The 19,300-nt window shown below is 46.0% G+C and overlaps 1 protein-coding gene across 1 annotated transcript in view; it reads left to right on the top strand.

The window, feature by feature from the left end:
• The window catches only part of RDX (radixin), a 76,978-nt gene extending 64,505 nt beyond the window's left edge, over positions 1-12,473 (top strand). Inside the window, exon 15 of the mRNA XM_040976908.1 lies at positions 12,407-12,473. Within this exon, the coding sequence (XP_040832842.1) occupies positions 12,407-12,473 (67 nt within the window). The remainder of the gene's footprint in view (positions 1-12,406) is intronic.
• Positions 12,474-19,300: the final 6,827 nt, after the last annotated feature.

Below are 19,300 nucleotides of genomic sequence, written 5' to 3'. Positions count from 1 at the left end.
GACTGAGATAGTTAGCACATGCCACATAACCTCAAGTTTGAGCTAATACTTGGTGACATAGGGCTCTTCATTGAATCAGCCCTGTTTAACATATCTGAGGTTTTAAAATCAGTTACTGTAACTGCTGGCCCTTTGTTTTGGCCTGTCTTAATGGACTTTCAAGCATTGTCTTAGTTAACAATGGAATATATTTTTAAATGTTAGTGCTATGTTGCTGATGTTACCTGTATGCCCAGATTCCTCCGTGCGTCACAGCTCAGCCAGCTGCTCCCATGCATGATTTTTTTTTTTTACTCCACATGTTCTTCTGTTAATGATCATTTACAAATTTGAATTCATTTTGGTATTTATGCATGTCTGTTTCTAAACATAGTAATACTGATTTTATTATAAATCATAACAACCAAATGCTTATATTCTTATTGGTAACAGGAGATCATATTGGTAAAGGGATCGTAAAAGGGTTACGATCTCTCGAGGTTGAGATTCGATGATTATCCTTGGAAAAATTCCTATTGATGAAACAAAGTATATGAAGTTCTTGCACTGTGTTATATACTGTATAACATGATCTCTATCCCTTCTGCTTTTTTCAACTATTTTTTTTCAACATTTTACAATAAGATGTTTTAATCTTATTTCATAGAATCATAATTTTTTTATGCTTAAAAAAAAGAGGTAGGAGAAACTTAAGACTTTAGTTCTTCTAGCTCAAAGTTGTATAATTAATGAAACTACCACAACACAAGACAGAACAGCGACAGGAAACTGTGAGCACTCAGGACCGATTTCTCGAATATGCCTGTTTTCTCAAAAATTGTCCTCTCACAGGTGCAGATTACATAGTGGTTAATAAAGATATCCTTAAGGAAGGTTTGTAATTTCTGAAGTTTTGCTAATGCTTATTAGGACTTACTCTTGCTTTCACCTCGAACAAACAAATCTAATATCTGGTGGTACCTGCAAGAGGCTTAATGGAGTTTGGGCTTTCAGGGAAGTCTACCCATTGTGGCAAAGTGTGTGTAGCATAACTATCATTTCAGTCCTTGTCAAGTCCATCTGCCTTAAGTGCGTTCAGTATTGTGCAGCTATCATCATGCTGTGGAACTTTGCATCCTTCCTCCCCGGTCCCTCATAAAAGGCCATTCTACTCTGTTGATTTAAGATGTCTAGGTATGTCATCAGAGTAGATTGGCAACTTAATGTCCTTGGTATCTAATGGTGAAATGGTATCTCATTCTGGTTTTGATTTGCATTTCCCACATCATGAAAGGTATTGGGCATCTTTTCATATACTATTTGCATTTGTACATCTTTGGAGAAATGTCTCAGAGGATTCCCAATTTGGGGATTCAGGATTTTTTTAAAGATGTTTTGAGAGGCACAGTGACAGGATGAGTCAGAGGTCTCTTCTTTCTATAGCTTAATTCCTTGTATGCTTGCAATAGCTAGGGTTAGGCCAGGCAGAGGCCAGAAACCAGGAACTCCATCTGGCTTTCCCACGTGGGTGGCAGGAACCCAAGTATCCACTGCCATTATCTGCTGCCTTCCGGGTACATTAGCAAGAAATTCTGTCTTAAGTGCTGAGTGGCCTGAACTCGAATCGGGCACCTCATGTAGGAACTGGCCTTCTCAAGGTCCAGTCTTTTCCAACTGAATAGAGTTAGAAAGTTCATCTAACACAGGATCGGAGTTGCTGTATCCTGACTAGCATGATAAACAGCAGGTTTGGTCAGTTCCTGTGGAGCCCAGGCCCTGTGCCGAGATGGTTTTGTCTGATTTATGGCTTTGGGGAAGGCACAGCTACAGAACAGGACAGTAACTCAGCCTTTACCCCAAAAAGCATCCTTGTAGCATTGTGTGGGTCTATGAAAGTATACAAAAATGTACACTCATTAGCCTGAGAAAAGGCTGCGGCTACAGTTGGGGACCAAGTTAAGACTTCGACACCTAGGTATAAGTTGCTCTTGTGTTGGCTGCATGTAAGTATACTTTTTCTTACTTCCTATGTCACCTGTTAGGACTCTAAAACCTCTTCTTTAATAACCTTTTGGGGATGAGTTTTGTGTGTTCCCTCCGCCCTTTTTTTTAAGGTTTACTTTATTTGAAAGAGTTACAGATAGAGGGAGAGCTCATCTGTCTGCTGGTTCACTCCCCGGAGTGCCTGGGTTGAGTCCTGGCTGCACTGGGCTGTGCCCTGATAGACAAGAAGCTGGCTTAGGTGGCAGGGTCCCTTCCAGGCACGGGCGGCCTGGCAGTCAGCCCTGACTTGCATGCAGCTACAGAGTCAGCCAGCTGATGGAAAGTCTTGTCAGCCTCTATTTAAAAAAAAAATTTTTTTTTTTGCTTTGGCAGTTATAAAATGAAATAATTGTCATTTATCAATTTTATGTGTAGGTTAAAATAACCTGAGATATGGCTATTTTGTAAACACTTGAGTACCAGACAATCTAAGGTCTACAATTAGAAGTCAGAACTTAAATCTGGATATAGTTTAATGTACTGGGCAGCAGTGCCTTCCAGTATAAACTTATTTTCAGGTTATTTGAACAACATGAATTTGGAGGGCAGACAGCGTATCATTAATCTTAAGTCTTGAGAGGTTGTTGGTATGGAAGTGTCCTCACGCATTAGGCTTTAAGCATGATTTACATTATTGGTATCTTGCGAACAGGTAAGGAATTGTTCTGTGCCATCTCATACATAAGCCATTGTGTATTATTAAACGTTAGACCATTACAGCACCTTCATTTTCCCCTTTTGCCACACTAAATTTTAAGTGTGGCCTACAGAGACCAGGAAAGCTTGAGCCTGATGTGGCTCCTGTTTCTGCTGAGCCAGCTATTCAGTCCTGCTCACTTCTGCTCTCTGGGTCTACACAGCTTGAGGCATCCTCAGCCACTCAGGACTCGGACTCTGAACCCCAGTCTAGAACCCAGGGATGCTTGCTCACATTTTCCTTCCTTTTGAGCATGTTTTCTCACAGAAAATGTTTAGATCTACATTTTTAAAAATTTTCAGAGCAGATTACATACAAGACCAGTCTGATTGCATGCGATTGTTACATTATAGGTAAAAGTAGCACACTGCATGTGTTTTGTATTCCCACATCAGGTTTGAATTCTGACATGACTTCTAGTTCTGTGACAACTCAACCATCTGATTTTTTCTTTTAAATTTGGGAGACAGGGCATTGTCCCAACAGCTGGCTCACTCCCCCAAATGCCAAGACTGATGGGCTAGGCCCCCACCAGAAGCTGGGCACTCACTCTAAGTCTCCCACATGGATGGCAGGATTTGAATTTCCCCCCGCCACCATCTGCTGCCTCCCCAGTTCTGCAGTGGCTGGAAGCCAGAATCAAAAGCAGAGTGTGCCCAACTGCCTAGGAGATCACAGGGAATGTGAATGCCCTCGGAGGCCAAGAACTCTGTCAGTCATTTCCTATTGGATTTCCCACATGGGATGGTAGCAGCCCAAAACCCTCACAGGGTCTGGTGACATCGGAACTACAGCCAGGAGCCCTAGGTGGCACTCAGATAAAGGGACTGTAAATTTCCTTCTGGACTCAGGAGAGGAGCTTTCTCTGGTCCTTATCTAGTTCCAGCCTTGGCTCCCAGGCCTCTCTTACACTGATTGCTTGTGAGCCCCAAAATTAGTTCAGACAGACACAGACTAATAAAGGTCAGCTAGCTGATAATCACTCAGCTTGTACCTTACTGATCAGGCTTCCCATTTAGCTTTTCAGATACACGCTGATATACAAAGTCTGGAACAGCCAGGGAAAAGGCCAACTAGCCTATAATCTCTCAGCCTATACTTACTGGTCAGACTCCCTATTTGCTTCTCTTGGACTTTACTAGGCAGGATGTAGAGTTAAATTCTAACTCACTGAGCTGTTGGGGATTTCCTTGCTCATCTGCCTAAAACTTTTCTATTCTTCAATTGTTAAAATACAAAGTTCTGTAAAACCGTGCTTAATCACTATATACTGCAAAGTTTGAATTGTGGCTTAACCTTTTGTCCTTTTTTTTTTTAAATCATGTCTTGGCACTCTACAGTATCATGGATACTGAAGTGTAAATCCTGGTCCTTTAGTTTCCACTTTGAACGCCGTGTATTCACATGGGAGGCTTTCACCGTGAACCTCGCGAAAGGCGTCGCTGACCATGTTTGGAGTATTTACCAGGCTCTGCACCAAGTATGTGGACCTGAAGACATAGTCTGTCCTAAGCTGTAAATACTTTGTGCTTTACTCTCATTAGAGTATTTTGTGTGTGTCTATTTGGCTAAGTGAGGTTCCCTCATCATTCCCTTACCTGGAGCATACCCAGGCTCAGTACCATCCTTGGCTGCTAGTGACGGTGTCGTGTCACTGCTTGAGCTGGGACATGGATGCTGAAAACTAAAGTCTCCAGCCAAAATGTCAACATCCAAATTCAGGCACATATCAGACTGCACACCTCTCCTCTGATGCCCAGTGAGCACGTCTAACAACATCTACACCATCCCACTTGCTGCTGCCTCTGTCCTTCCCTTCTCAGTTATGAATACCAAGTCCATTCCTCCAGTTCCATAAGCCTTTTACTATGTCCATGACTTGTTTCCCATAACCAACACCTAATTGTTAAAATACAGCTCAATATTTCTAGCCCGGCACAACAGCCTAGCAGCTAAAGTCCTCGCCTTGAATACACCAGTATCCCACGTGGGTGCCAGTTCTAATCCCAGCAGCCCTGCTTCCCATCCAGCTCCATGCTTGTGGCCTGGGAAAGCAGTTGAGGACAGCGCAAAACCTTGAGACCTTGCACCCCCGTGGGAGACCTGGTGGAAGTTCCTGGCTCCTGGCTTCAGACTGGCTCAGCTCCGGCTGTGGTGGTCACTTGGGGAGTGAATCAATGGATGGAAGATCTTCCTTTCTGTCTCTCCTCTTTGTATATCAGACTTCACAATAAAAATAAATAAATCTTTAAAAAAAAGATAGCTTAATATTCAAAATACAGGACAGATCCAGAATTGACTTCAGATGTCCTCCACAGCTGTCGTCCTGTTTGAGCCTCAGGACTACTGGGATTCTGTTTAGTTCTTTCTTGACGTTTTACAGTTTTAAGATGGCAGCTCTAAACAGATAAGTCAGATCACGTCCCTTTCATTCGGCATGCCCTAGGTATCCCCTCTCAGCAAAAGCAGTGTGTCCCTCAGAGTCACTTACAACCTAACAGGTTCTTTTGGATGTCATCTACCGGTAGCTGCTCTCATTAACTTGAGAGCACACTGACTTCCTTTGTTCTCTTTAATCCAGCCACTCCAACTCCTGGTGCCCCGCTGGAGGTGCTTTTACCCAGGGATCTTTGTCAGTGAGGCCTGAGCTGCCTCCATGATAGATATTAAATATTACCTCCATGAGCCCTTTTCCAACCAAATTACCCGAAAATCTCATTTGCCGCAGTGTTCCTTGTTCACACTCTCGTTTTCCTCTATGGCATTTACCATCTAGCACTCTACATTTTTCCTGCTTGTTTGTTACCTGTCTCTTTAGAGTATAAGTTCCATGAGAGCAAGGATTTTACTATTTTCAAAACGAATGTATGTTTAGTTAATAGTATAGCTTTGGAAGGTATCTAGAGATATGTTTAAGTTAAAATAAAACTGCTTTTAATTGCAGTTGTGATATATCAGCTACTTCAAAAAGCTCAGGAAAATTTCTGCAGGCCAAATATCTATTTATACACAAATATATACTATATGTATTTTCTTTACACAAAGGTATTTTGTTGATAATGTAAAATATATAACTGCATATATTCATGAATACATAACATATGTATTGGGCCTGCAGAATATAGCATTGCGAGTGGCCCACTGAGTACCAGTTTATCATATTTACTTTCAAGTGTTCCAGGTAGAACAGCAGCATGTGCGAAGCCGTTGAGGGCAGAGGGAGTTTGACTTGCTCATGGAAAATGAGGCGGTAGGCACAGAGCCGAGTGGACCCAACTGAGAAGGCGGAGTGGAAAGAGGCCAGGCCACAAGCAGCTTTCTCAGTCATGGTAAGAAGGCTGCAGGATCCAGGCCAAGTGTCCTGATTTGACCCCAGGGGACAAAAACATGCCTGCCAGATTATAGCTAAGAAAAGGGAAGACACATAAAGCAGGCACTGAGCTGTCGGGACAGCAGTGCAGGGACAGAAGGCCGGCCACAACCGTTTATATTCCACCATCAAGCCCAGAGCTTGGGCTGCATAGGGCTCCATCTGCTGGAGGAAGCAGTGCCCTTCCCTACTGGACACTAGAATGTTATGCAGGCCTGCAGGTGTCCTTCAAGGTAGGTGCTTTGTTCTGCTTTGCAGTTCTGAAACCTGTATGGACCGCAGGGCAGGGTCTGCATGTGATGTTGACTTTCTTAGAGGCGGAAGTTTTTCCAATTTAAAGCCAATTGAGAAATGTGTACACGCTCTTGGAAGACTCTCATCTACGTAATACAAAGGGATGTTTCCATTAATTTAGAGGCCAAAGGAAAGATGCTTCAAATATTGACTGTAAGTTTAGTACAAGTACCAGTGACCTGGAGCTCAAACCCATTGAATCCAGGCCCATTCAGCTGTACCATGTGGGACAATGGGGCCAATCTGTCCAGAGCTCGGCTCTTATTCTCAGGATGAGGTGGGTAAAGTCAAAATACAGGATTTGCTCATGCATGGAAAGTCTTTTAAGACTTGAAATCAAGAATAATCTAGTGCAGGAGTGCTTAGAGAACTAAAGGAAAAGGAGAGAGGAGAAGCAGAGATACATGTCGACAGAAATAGGAGGTGCTGAATACAATACTCCAGGAACCCAGGGACCCAGTCTATAGAACATTCAGGAGGCTGGGCATCAGAGGGCAGAGAGCTGCTGCCCACCTGGCGTGTTGCAGGAAAGGGCAGAGACCAGGGAGGGAGGTGGTGAGTGTGTCTGAGAGGGAATGCCAGGAATGGGACCAGGTGTGGGGTTCAAGCAAACTGCCCGAGTCAACCTCTGGAGGAAGAAAATGCCAGTTTGTCAGAACTGGACGCCACTGAGTATTTAGTTAGAACTCATCAGGGTTTTTGTTGACGTAGAATATCTCGAAGAGAGGGAGAGAAGGCGGCACTGCTCATCTCATTCCCCAGATCCTCTAGGCGACTTACTACATTTACTTTGCAGGTAGAAATGGGTCTGACTGAATTTTCCTTATGAGTCTTTATTAGACTTGACTGTGGAATTAAAGTGCAGGTTGAATTTTTAAGAAAATCACCATAGTTGCCCACCCTTAGCCTATAGGTTAGTAGATCCTGATTGTCAAATGAGAGCATGGGTTGGCAAACTGAAGGTCTAAGCCAAAATGCTACATGTTTTTGAGCCTGTGGGCCAAACTGCCTGTCCCAGAGCCACCTCTGCTGCTGTGTACCAATGTGGCTCCGTGCGTCTGAGCGAACCTGCCTACCTATGCTCTTATAAAACTGTGTCTACAGACACTTAAAACAGAATTTCAGGATTTTTTCATATCATGAAATAACCGCCTTTGGATTTTTTTTTTTAAAAAGCATGGAAAAAACAAACCCATGGGCAAGGGAACTTCAAAAAGTCTATGGACAACTGGAATTAAAAGACCAGTCTGCTTAGGGCAAGGGCATTTGAAATCCATGCATAGGTTTTCTTGCAGTCCACATTCTGCAGGAGCCCTTGAAGACCTTCAGGTACAAGGAGAATCTCTGAATCTACCAGCTCAAGGTAAGCTAAAATAAGTGTAAACCAGAATTGTTCTTTCAAAGACAGGAAAAAGTCCCATAAACATAAGGAAAATCCTCACCTACGCCAATACAAAAAAAAAATACAAATTAAAAACACCTTGAAGTACTGTCTGAAACTATTAAACTGGCAACAATTAAAAAGGCAAATGATGGCCAATGTGAAGTTGTGGCTGTATCCTTTGGGAACTAGTTTGACGGCAAAGTTGGAGATGTGCAGCCCCTGAAACTAGGGTCTAGGTGTCTACTGTCTAAACTGCTCATGCGCACTGGAAGATGGTATCTGACACTTTTAGAATCATTTACTTGAGAATCAAAGACAGGGCTCCCTCTCTGCCCCGATTCTCTCCTCAAAGGCTTGCAGCAGCCAGAGGCCAAGGCCCGTCTCTGGAAACTCAATCCAGACCTCACAGGGTGGCAGGAACCCACGACTGAGGCCACTCGGCACTGTTGCAAGTGCATTCGCAAGTCACCAAGCAGGAACGGAGCAGGTACTGCGGTTGGTGCAAGCACCTCAGCCACCAGGCCCGACGCCTGCTCCAGCTATGCCGTTCATAAGACTCAAAGTACCAAAAACATTCAAGGTCATCGTGGGAATGCACACGTGTCATTGCATTCAAAGACCACGACAGCATTCATCAAAATGCGTAGGTCTGTGTGCAACGAAACCATGAGGGTTTTTCCAGAAGTTCATAGAAAATAGAACTAAAAGTTTATTTTGGTGCAAAACAAAACACCTTGTAATTCATGACTTTTTTTTTTTTTTTACATTTTCCATGATGTTTTGAAGATTCTGCGTTAGCATGGATTCCACAATTTTAGCACCAACACTTTAACGTGCTCTGCATAAACTTTTTGAAGTTCACTCATTCTGATCAGTTTAGATACATAAATGTGTTGTAGATATCATCTTCCATGTTGTGCAGACTTTTTACCTGTTTATGGTTTATGAATTAAAACTAAGTTTTATGCTATTTTATAAATCATTCTGTGATTTGTGGAGATTTTTTTTCCTGCATGTATTTTTGTTTAAAAAATTATTCTCTCTCTTGAGATCATGAAGATATTCTATTTATTCTTCTAACAGGCTTGTATTTTAAAATTTCTCCTAAATTTTTTTTTTTACTATTTTTACATTCACTCTTGAGCTACCAATAATTTGCATGATATAAAGTATGGATCTGATTTTCCCTATGTGTATGAACAGTTGTTGAGCATTTTAACAGTTCATTCCTCCTTAACTGAATTCCTGTTTAACAATAGGTATCTCACTCTGACAGGGACCAACGTCCCATCTGCTGGTTCACTCACACAAGGGCTCCCACGTGGGTGGCAGGCCCAACCACTGAGCTATTACCTACTGCCTCCCATTCTATGCAGTAGCAGGAAGTTGAAATTCGAACTGAGCCTGGCACAATGGCTTTTTTTAGCGAATCCACCCATTCAAGCACTGGGATCCCACATGGGCGCTGCTGCTCCATGTCCCAGCTGCTCCATTTCCCAACTTGCACCCTTCTTGTGACAGTGGAGGACGGCCCAAGGCCTTGAGACCCTGCATCTGCATGGGAGACCTGGAGGAGGCTTAAGGCTCCTGGCTCCTGATCGGCTTGGCTCTGGCTGCTGCAGCCATTTGGGGAGTGAACCGGTGGGTGGAAGTTCTGTCTCTCCTTTGCTCTGTAAATCTGATCTGCTTTTCCAATAAAAATAAAATCACTTAAAAAAAAAAGAAAATGGAACTGGAATTTGAACCCAGGTCCTTCCTACCTGTATGCAGGCATCACAACAGGTGTTTTAAGTGCTGTACCAAATACCCACTGGAACTTTCTAATGAGCTTTAGTATCTGGCTGAGTTGTCTTTAAGTTTCTCATTCTTGTTTTTTATAATAAATTCCTGCTTAACTTTGGGCCTTTGTCTATCTTCAGAAATTTCAGATTTTAAATTGTGTGATAAGAACTTGGTGTGATAAAAAGGAGCATTGGTTAGAAATAGTTTGGCGGGGGCTGGCAACACAAGCTAAGCCTCCGCCTGTGGCACCAGCATCCAGCCCATGTGGGTGCTGGTTCTAGCCCCGGCTGCTCCACTTCCAATTAGCTCCCTGTTGGTGGCCTGAAAAAACACTGGAAGATGGCCTAAGTCCTTGAGCCCCTACACCTTTGTGGAAAACATGGAAGGAGCGCCAGGTCTCAGACCAGCCCAGTTCTAGGTTTGGAGAGTGAACTATTGGATGGAAGATCGCCCTTTCTCTCTGCCTCTCTCGGTAATTCTGCCTTAAAAAAAAAAAAGAAAAAAGAAATCACATCTTTGTAATATTAAACATTTCTACTGATGAATATATTTTCTTTCTCCATTTACTAAAGTAAATTTTATCAGTGGAAGTGTTTGAATTTTTCCATGAACATCATTTATTTCATCTTTAGATTTCCTAAGCATGTTACTTTTTCCCATATATATATTTTAAAGACTTACTTGAAAGAGTTAGAGGGAGAGAGCATGGGAAAGACAGATTTTCCATCCCCTGGATGGCTGCATGAGTCGGAGCTAAGCTGGTCCAAAGCTAGGAGCCAGGCGTTTAGCCCTGGTCTCCCACCTGGGTACAGGGGTCCAAAGCCTTGGGCCGTCCTCCACTGCTTCCTCAGGCCATTATCTGGGAGCTGGATCGCAAGTGGAGCAGCCAGGACTCCAGCTGGTGCTCCTGTGGGATGCTGGTGCCACGGGTAGTTGGTTTAGAGTGCCATGTCACCATGCTAGCATCACTTTTTGCTATCTAAGAGCTGCATTCGAAAACTTCCTGTGGCTGATGTAGAAAAGTTCTTGTTTTCTGACTTTAAATTTGGGAACCTTGTCTAGTTTTTACTGTTTCTGCTGGTCTGTGGGTCCGATTTTTCCATCTAGTCTGTAGATAGTGACGGTTTTCCGTTTTCTAAATCCGTATAACTTCTATTCTTTCTCTTCCCTTACTAAGCTGGTAGCTGAGATCTACAGTCCCAAGTTGAACACCAGTGCCATCTCCTTTCTGAGGGAAGAGAGAAGCTTCCAACATTCTAACAGTTTGCTGAAGATGTTTTCTCTAGGGTTTTTATCAGAGTCATGAGACTTCCTTTTATATTATACCTATTTTATTATTAGAGTAGCTCTTTATGAAAAGAGCAGTTTAAAGTATTACACTTAATTTTGATGTAAGTTAAATTGTGAGTGTGCTTTAAAAGAACTAGTAACATAGTGCGCTTGAGTTTTTGCTGATAAACTAACCTGGAGGTCCTGGGAGAACTTGGTATATATACTCAACCACTCCTGGAGTGTGCTGCCCCTCGGATTTGCCAGCGTCCATCCACTCCCCTCCAAGTGCTGCGGGCTTCAATGGAACTTGTCCAATCTTATGGCACCACCTGGTGGCCATCTTGGAAATTTCCAAATTAATTCTTTCCCTATTAGGGAAGTGTCTAGATGCAGTTTGGAATGCTGACCATCTCTTCCTCCTGTTTTCCTTCTTGTGCCTTACACTTCTCCACTTTACTTTCCCACCTTCCTTTCTTCTGCTGTTCTAAACTTTTCAGCATATTAATATTTGTCTTCCTTTTTCTGCTCCATTACATGTGTGACCTCATCTCTGAATCATAGTCAAGCTGTGTGTAGTACTGATGACACGCCCTTTGAGGCAGCCAAGGAAGTGCCAGCTGTGCCGGCCTTCCAAGCCCTTAAAAAAACAACTCCCTGTCAGAGGTTCTTAAGTTTCTACTGAATTCTTCCCAGTCTAACAGCAAGCTCACGTACTAACAATCATAAATTGGCTGAGCAAGCTCAGGTCTCAGCGAGGACACATTTGGTGCTTCTACTGCATTTTACTGCAAAGACGGAGCTTTGTGCTCTGGGTCGGATGGCCTGGGTGCAGAGTCACCATCCATCACATGCTTTTCTGGACAAACAGTGCACAGATGCCCTTTGAACAGGACCTACTTAAGTGACAGCCTGCCAGTAACGTCGGTTCTAACGGCCTGTCCATGACTATAGGCAACACAGTCAACAGTATTCTCCCCAGGTGGGAACTAACATAAACTCAGCTAGGTGAGCAGTTTCTTGATGTCCTTGCTGTCTCCAAGGACTGTAGGTGAGGCAGACTCTCACCACAAGAGGCCATTCCACTGTCTGTATTAACCCACAGGAGGCAGCAGCATTATTTTGACAATTTGCTCATCCACAGTTAGCAACCACTCATGTCCAAGCAGATCTCATAGGATGTCCTGGACCAATGAGTTTGGCAATGCCTTGGATCACTGACAGATTTTCAAATATCCAATCTGCAAGCCAGTGTTACTGACCCTTAGGAAGTCCTGCCACTTGAGACCCTTTATTCCTGTGAAAGGGATTAGCTGGTGTTACAACAGTTAGCATTGATTTACAACAGAGGTTTCAAGTTATGTCCTCATTCTCGGAGTGCGTGGAGGTTCAAAGGTGGACCGAGACAAAGGTTAAACATGATTAAGATCGTGGTGGTGGCTGGGTCAGCCCTGCACAAGCCGGGGGGGGGGGTGAGGGGGCCCCTGGTGCTCCTCACTGTTGAGCCGCCGGGGTCCGCTCTGCCCACCTGGCGTCCTGCTGTTCATTTACTAAATGCTTTCTAACGTCTTATTGTCTCTTTTGAAAGGTGGGGACCCAAACTGTATGCCTTGTTCCAGATGCGTTCATGCCAAAACAGCATCAAGCAAATGTAATAGGATGAAGAGGTGTGCTTCGCTAGGTAAGTCCAGCAGGCAGCGAGGACCGTGCCGGCCTGCCTTCACTGTGAGACCTCCTCTACCTGTCCATGGCCAAGGTGCTGGGGGCACACCGGTCCCCACCCCCCTGGGTCCCCGCCTGTCACATAGCAAACTGCAAGTCAGCAGAGCTCATCCAGACCAGCCTCTGCCACCATAGCATCTAATTCGAGCTGCCCTGCTGTCCCCAAGTCTGGACTCAAGAGTATGTGTCTGTCAGGCTCTTCTGCAATAACATCTTCCTCCAGCTCCATGCTGGAGTCAGCTAGAGTTCACGAAGGCGAGGTCCTGCCCATCATTTGAGGAAGTGCTTGCGCAAGGTGCTTGAGGATGTTCTCTGGCCATTGGAAGAACACCTTCTACAGCAGGTGTCAGAACCCGCAGGCCAAGCTCACACAGCACCCTGGGATCTGCTGGAAGGGGGGAGGGAGGAGGGAGACCCATCTATGTATATATAAATATCAATCATATATATATATATCTTAATACTCAGATGTACTTAAAAACAAAGTATTGTACATACATATAGGGTAGAAAACGTAAGAAGAAACTGGTTCATCAACCAGGCTTATGTTGCATTACATGTTGACCTCCACTTGGTACTTAAAAATCATTCTGCAGCGTGTTTACCTCTAACAGGTTCTTTCCAAATGTTTACATTTCCAGAGACTCTTATGAGCCACCTGCTTCTGAGTCAAACCGCAGCAACGCGCAGCTCTTTCAGGGTCTCCCCGTGTTCCTCCAGCCTGGTCATCGGGCCTCCCTGAGCTAAACACTCCTACCAACTCTAGCTGAATGTGGATATGTCTGAGACAAAACTAGGATCTGGGATAACCGTCTACTGTTAATTAAAATTTTGGGTGAAAACTTTTTTTGTCTATGCTCACCGAGGGCGGGACATTTTTAGACCTTGACATTGGATGACTGTGCAGCGAGGCTGACGTTTGCAGGTGTCACTCTGACATCTCATCCCCGTCAACACACGGCTTCAAAATCCCCCAGAAGAGCCGTGGCCCATTCCTTACCCTTTGTGCCCCCTGGTTTCAGGGGGTACAGCTAACTATGAATTCACAGAATGCAGCTAGTTTTATTCCTTGCATTTGAGCCCCAAATCCTTGGTTAAAACATATCCTTACTGTCCTCTGCAGGGCCACAAACGTACCCTCAGTCATCTCTAATCTATTTCCCACTGTGCAGAGATGCCGTCACAGGGCTCTTTCCATTGCCTCTGTCCTTCAACTTAAAAATGTGCCTGATGCTTTGTAATTTTTCCTCCTTGATGTTCACCATTAATTTTTTTTTTCCCTTTGGCTTTTCAACACCCAATCCTTTGAGTCAGACTGATTCTAAGGTATTGTCATCAAAGTAGGGAAAGACAAGTTTCATGCATGACTCAGCAGAAAAGTCGAGATCAAATGAAAGAACGAGGTTCTGAATGATCAGAGACGTGCTTATGATGGAACCAAGGTTGCTGGCCACGGCCACATCCTTCAGCCTGAAATGTCACATAGCTGGCAGCCCTGCAAGGACTGCTGGGCCCTTCCAGGCCGGATGGTGTCACAGACTCAAAAAAAAAAAATAGAAAAGAAAAGAAAAAAGCATAGAGCCTGCTGAGTGGCTGTCTGGCCCATTCCCTCTGTGCCCTGGGCTCCCCTAGCCCACACTCTGTCATCCTGCCCTCCTCATGCCTGGAGAATTTGGCGGGGTGGAGTGGTCCTGTGGGATGAGAGTACTGAAGGTGGTGACATCTAAAGCCAAGGGCAAGAGCTAGCTGCCTGGTCTCTTCACAACTCCCCGAAGCTTCGGGACCGGAGGGCACACAGGGTGCCCTTTAGCCCCAAAGGCTGGCCCAGCCTGCTGTGTAAGGACCAGATGCTCCTCACTACCACCATTCTGGCCTTGCCCTTTCTCTGACGCTCCAAGCTGATTTTTTTCTTTAAGAACCTGGATCATGCTTGACCTGAAAGCTGTATTGCTGGAATTGCTGAGTTGGGAGGGGAACTGGGATGGGTCACGTGAACTTGGTGTAAGGGAGGTAAACTCATTCCTGGGATACTCTGGCCCTTCGCCCACCCCCGGCTGCTCATCTATTTCTCTTGGGATTCATGTCACAAAGGGGCATGTGGATGGCGACGTGGAAGGTAGAGTGTCTACTCCACCATCTTGGGTCTCCATCGCAATCCCGGATTGCACTGCAAAAAATTTACTAGGCTAGATTCCTCTTAAGGCCCAAACTAGCGCAGCCGGGCTGAGTTCAGAGGGCGTGTGAAGCTACTCCGAGTTCAGCACAGGCCTTGCAAGGCTGCACCTTCTCAGCCACACTCCGCTCCTCTCCACAGTTCGGTAACAGATGCTGTGATTCAGTGTGAACTTAATGTACAGAGGTACGCTGGCTGATGCAGCATGCAAAGCCATCCCGGGAACAGCTGCTTTTCCGTCATGTTTGCCTGACCCTGCTGCTGGCTCTCCGTGTCCCCATGCAGGCTCCTGGCTGCCGGCATCCCAGCGAGCTCTGGCCCACTAAGAACCCCTGGTGTCCTGAATGTGTGTAGCCCCTCGAATTTGGAATCCTGCTGGAACTGGAAGGATGAGGACTCACTGCCTCACCCGGGCCCTTGCGGATGGCTCTCTCTTCATCTTGCTTCACTTTTTCCCCTTTCTCATTCTCTCTCCCTCTCTCTCTCTCTTTATCTCTCTCTCTCTCCAAGCCCCTCTAAGTCGCCTCTCCTCAGGACAAATTCTGGGAAGATGACCCAGGGCCTGGGCACACCACACTAAACCCACAGCCCTAAGCCAGCAGACGCTGCACCTGTTTTCAAGGCTCTTGTCTGCCAGATACCAGAGGCAGCAGCTTTTCGGAACTCACTTTTTTCCCCCCTCTTGCATGACTAGCTTATAAGGAGAGTCTAGAGAGAGAATTTCCAAATATTTTCCACTTTAAAAAAAGTATGTGACTTCCTTTTGGCTCTAAACTAAGAGTAACTCTGGTGTGTGTAGCCCCATGGCCATGCCCGAGTCCAGGATACTCCATTCCCTTCCCCTGTTCAGGCTGTTTGTATAATTGTATATAAGAGTAGCAATAAATATATTCTGACACCGCCTGCTGCCTCCTCTCCGCTTGATTCTGTATCCTGGCGGGAGGCAGTGGCCGTCCCCGTGTCGTCACCCTCCTGACCTCGCTGCCCCATCTGAGGTTCCAGTCATCTCCTGATTGCATCAGCTGTTGGGTTGCTGTTTTGGACCAAGAGGGTTGAGGGGAGTAGAGTGGCAGAGCCAGGATGCGGAGTGACATTATTAATTCACTAGATAGCACCAGCCCTGGCACTGGAGGTGGCTCGAATGTCTAAGGACTGTGGCTTAGAGGATCAGGTGACAGCTCCCGAGTCTGCAGCTTTAGCCACTCCGCATCCGTCAGGAATGTACTGTGCATGACGGGCACAAAGGTAGCCTACAAAGACTTTCAGAAAAATCACACAAACATGCCACTGTAACACAGAACCTTCCATCTGTCACTGCTGCTTTTCAAAGACATTGCAACCTGTTGTCTCAGAGACAAGCTTATTCTACGAGGAACGTATTTAAGTAGGTAACCTTTTAGTTGGCAGATATAATGCTTGGTTTAATGTCAAGAAGTATTCTCAAACTGATGTGCCATAATTTATCAGGACTTTTTGATACTTGAAAGGCAATCATATCCTTTGTTGTATGAGAGTGTGTGTGTGTGTTTTTAAGTCAAATGGTTATTTTCTGGCCCTCTCAAATATAAGCAGAAACTGGCATAAAATCATTCAGTAGAAACGCGTGGGAATGCAAGGAAGCCAGAAGTTCAATATCCTATAGCAGGAGTCTGCTGCTATGAAAAGGCTACCCATGTATTCAAAACTTATGGCCTGTGGAGCTGGAACTATGGTGGAGCAGGTTAAATCGGTACCTGCAATAGCAGCATACCACGTCAGAGCATCAGTTCGAGTCTCTGCTGCTCCAGTTCAGATCCAGCTCTCTGCTGATGTGCCTAACAGAGCAGGTAATGGCTCAAGCACTTGGGCATCTCCTTCCTGTGTGGGACCCTGGGATGGCATTCCTGGTTCATGCTTCTGCCTGGCCCAGCCCTGATCATTAAGGCTACTTGGAGGAGACATCCAGCAGGTGGAGCCTCTCTCTCTTACTCTCTTCCTGTCATTTTTTTAAATTACATGTACATGCATACACACACGTGCACGCACAATCAATTGGAAGGCCCTTAAGGCAGAGACCTGTCTGAAGGATTGTGCCACATCCATTCTTCCTCTGATCTGTTCATGGATCCAAGAGAACCTCTGGCCATGGGCACAGGTAGCTGACTGGGGGGTGCTGCTCTCCCCTGCAAGGCCATGGGATCCTGTTTGCCTCGAATTTTTCCCCTTGTATCTAGCCGAGAAGATGACATGGAACAAGCTGCCACTTGCTTCTGGTGATAGTGCAAGTAAGAAATGACCCCAAAGAGAGAGAAAAGGCTGCATTCGTGAAAAGCTCACACATGTTAGTCTGTTGAACACTGACCACTTGCAGCTTAGAGGGTTCAAACCTAGACACAGGCTGCGGGCTCTGCCACCAGTTAGCGCTGGGGCGTTGGAGTCCTCTGCTGTTCTAGATGAGGTGTTTGGACCAAATGATTTTAAGACCCTGCCTCTGCTTAGGGTCTTCCCTCTTCTAAGAAAGGGAAGAAAGGTAGCATAGTCTTAACACCACAGGCAAAGGGCATGAGATGGCCAACGGGGGCACCTGACTAGGGAAGACTGCTGATGCGCAGGCACTTAGGAACGCATCAAGACAGTCACTCCAAGTACCACCTAAGTACATCCCCTCTAGGAAGCCATAGTCAGCTTTCCCTTTGCACCTCCTTCTGCCCATTTCTTCTTGGGCTCTCCCTGTGCCAGGCACAACGACTTTTCTTATCACAGGAACAGACGAGCAGGAAGAAACAATTGACAAATACGCAAAGGAAAATTCCTCAAGGCAGTTAAACACAGCCGCGTCTATTTAAGCAAAGCTAATGACTTGTGCATGGAGCAGCTCCCAGAACCACAGCAGGTTCTGAGAACAACAACGCAATCAGTCAGCATTTACAGGAAAACCGAAGTGAGGTGGAGAAAGCAACTTAGTGGGTTACAGCCAACTTGGCCTGTGGATGAGTCATCAAATCTGCTATGGGGGGGGGGGGGTTGCTGAACCCAACCAGAGCTCAGTCACTGCGATGCAATTCCACAGTGCAGGTGCTTTGTCCACATCCAAGACCTTGCACAGCTGCTGGACAAGGAGTCTCCTTTCTTCACCGGATACCAAGGCCCTTACTCCTAATGCCCTTGACGAACCAATCATCAGGCCCTGGTTTCTCACCTGTAGCTTGCACCACCTCAGTTTCCACTTTGATGACACTAAGCTCAATTACTAAAAATGAGTGCATTAAGGCACTAAAGCACACATTGGATTATGAATCCCACAATGACCTGGATTACAAGACTCAATTACAAGAATTCAATGTTCACTTTCTTTAACATCCTAATGTCAGGCAACTTTGCCATGTTTCTCAGGCTTTCATCCCAGGAAAATCCAGCTACACACAGCCCCTAGACAGCCTGGAGTCCACCTTCCATCCTAGCACCTTCAGAAGCCCACACCTGCTGCCTTCTGCTGGCCAATCAGAGGCAAGCCAGGAGACTGTGGACCAACCCCGCAGCACATGTAGGAGTGAATCGCATACTGCTCGACTCCAGCTCACCACCTTTAATCCCACAGGGAGTCTGGGAAATGAACTATGGTTGTGTTGCTTACCCCCACCTTTGCATAAACAGCTACTCTGTCCCACCACTCCAGTGTCAGGGACTGGCTTACTGCATGCCAGGCAAGCAGACCTGGTATTCATGGTTCTACAGCATACCCGCAAGTTGCTCACAGCCACCCACCCTAGCAGGAGCATGAAGAGCACCCTCCAGCCCCAGAAACTGTTCAGCCCTGGTTGCCTTCTACCTCCAAGAGAACGTTGCTGGGAAGGAAAGCGACTCTTCCCTAACCAGCAGTGACCCACATCAAACCTTTAGGAATGCGATAGGGTGAGGCAGAGGGTCTGCCCTACAGCACAGGGGCAACCTTCCTCAGCATAGCACACCTGCCCCAGTGCCTGTTTCTCATTCCTCTCCCAGGCGTGGGATGAGCTGTTTGGCTCAGAAAGTGGCAAGGCACCCACAGAGTCCAGTCCCGATCCTGGACTTGCCCTCTGGAGTTAGCTAGCTGGCTGGCTGCCTGCAGGAGGTGGGCAGCTCCAGCACACGCTCCTGTTCCAGAGGCCGTCCCGGGTGCTCCTGTAGGAGAAGCGAGCCTAACAAGCTCTGTGGTGGAGCCCCGTAACCAGGAAGGCAGCCCAGCCGCCCCAGGCACAAGCCCGCCCTCCCCAGCTCCGGCTGCTGGAGCAGCGAGAGGCCACGCGACAGCCTTCACCTGTGTCTTCTTCTTGCTTGATTACTCAATTGCTTTAGCACAGCGGTTCTCACCTTAACATGCCTCCCAGTCACCCACAGGACTTGTCAAGACACAGATGGTGCGCCCCACTCCGTTTCTGATCCAGCAACTCATAGGTACAGCCCAAGAATTTGCCTTTCTAACTAGTTCCCAGGCGACATGGAGGCTGCTGGACTGGGGACGGCACTTACGCCCCAGAGAGCACTAGGCTGGGGGAAGGAGTTCTATTTATTGCTGCCCACAGCTCCTAGAAGAACCCAATGTTCCGCCGGCTGAGCCAGCAGAGTGCT

The sequence above is a fragment of the Ochotona curzoniae genome, unplaced genomic scaffold, assembly GCF_017591425.1.
Source record: "Ochotona curzoniae isolate NIBS_2020 unplaced genomic scaffold, NIBS_Ocur_1.0 contig_2723, whole genome shotgun sequence".
NCBI classification, from domain to species: domain Eukaryota; kingdom Metazoa; phylum Chordata; class Mammalia; order Lagomorpha; family Ochotonidae; genus Ochotona; species Ochotona curzoniae.
The sequence above is the reverse complement of the archived record's forward strand: the minus strand, read 5'-3'. Positions and strand labels throughout refer to the sequence as shown.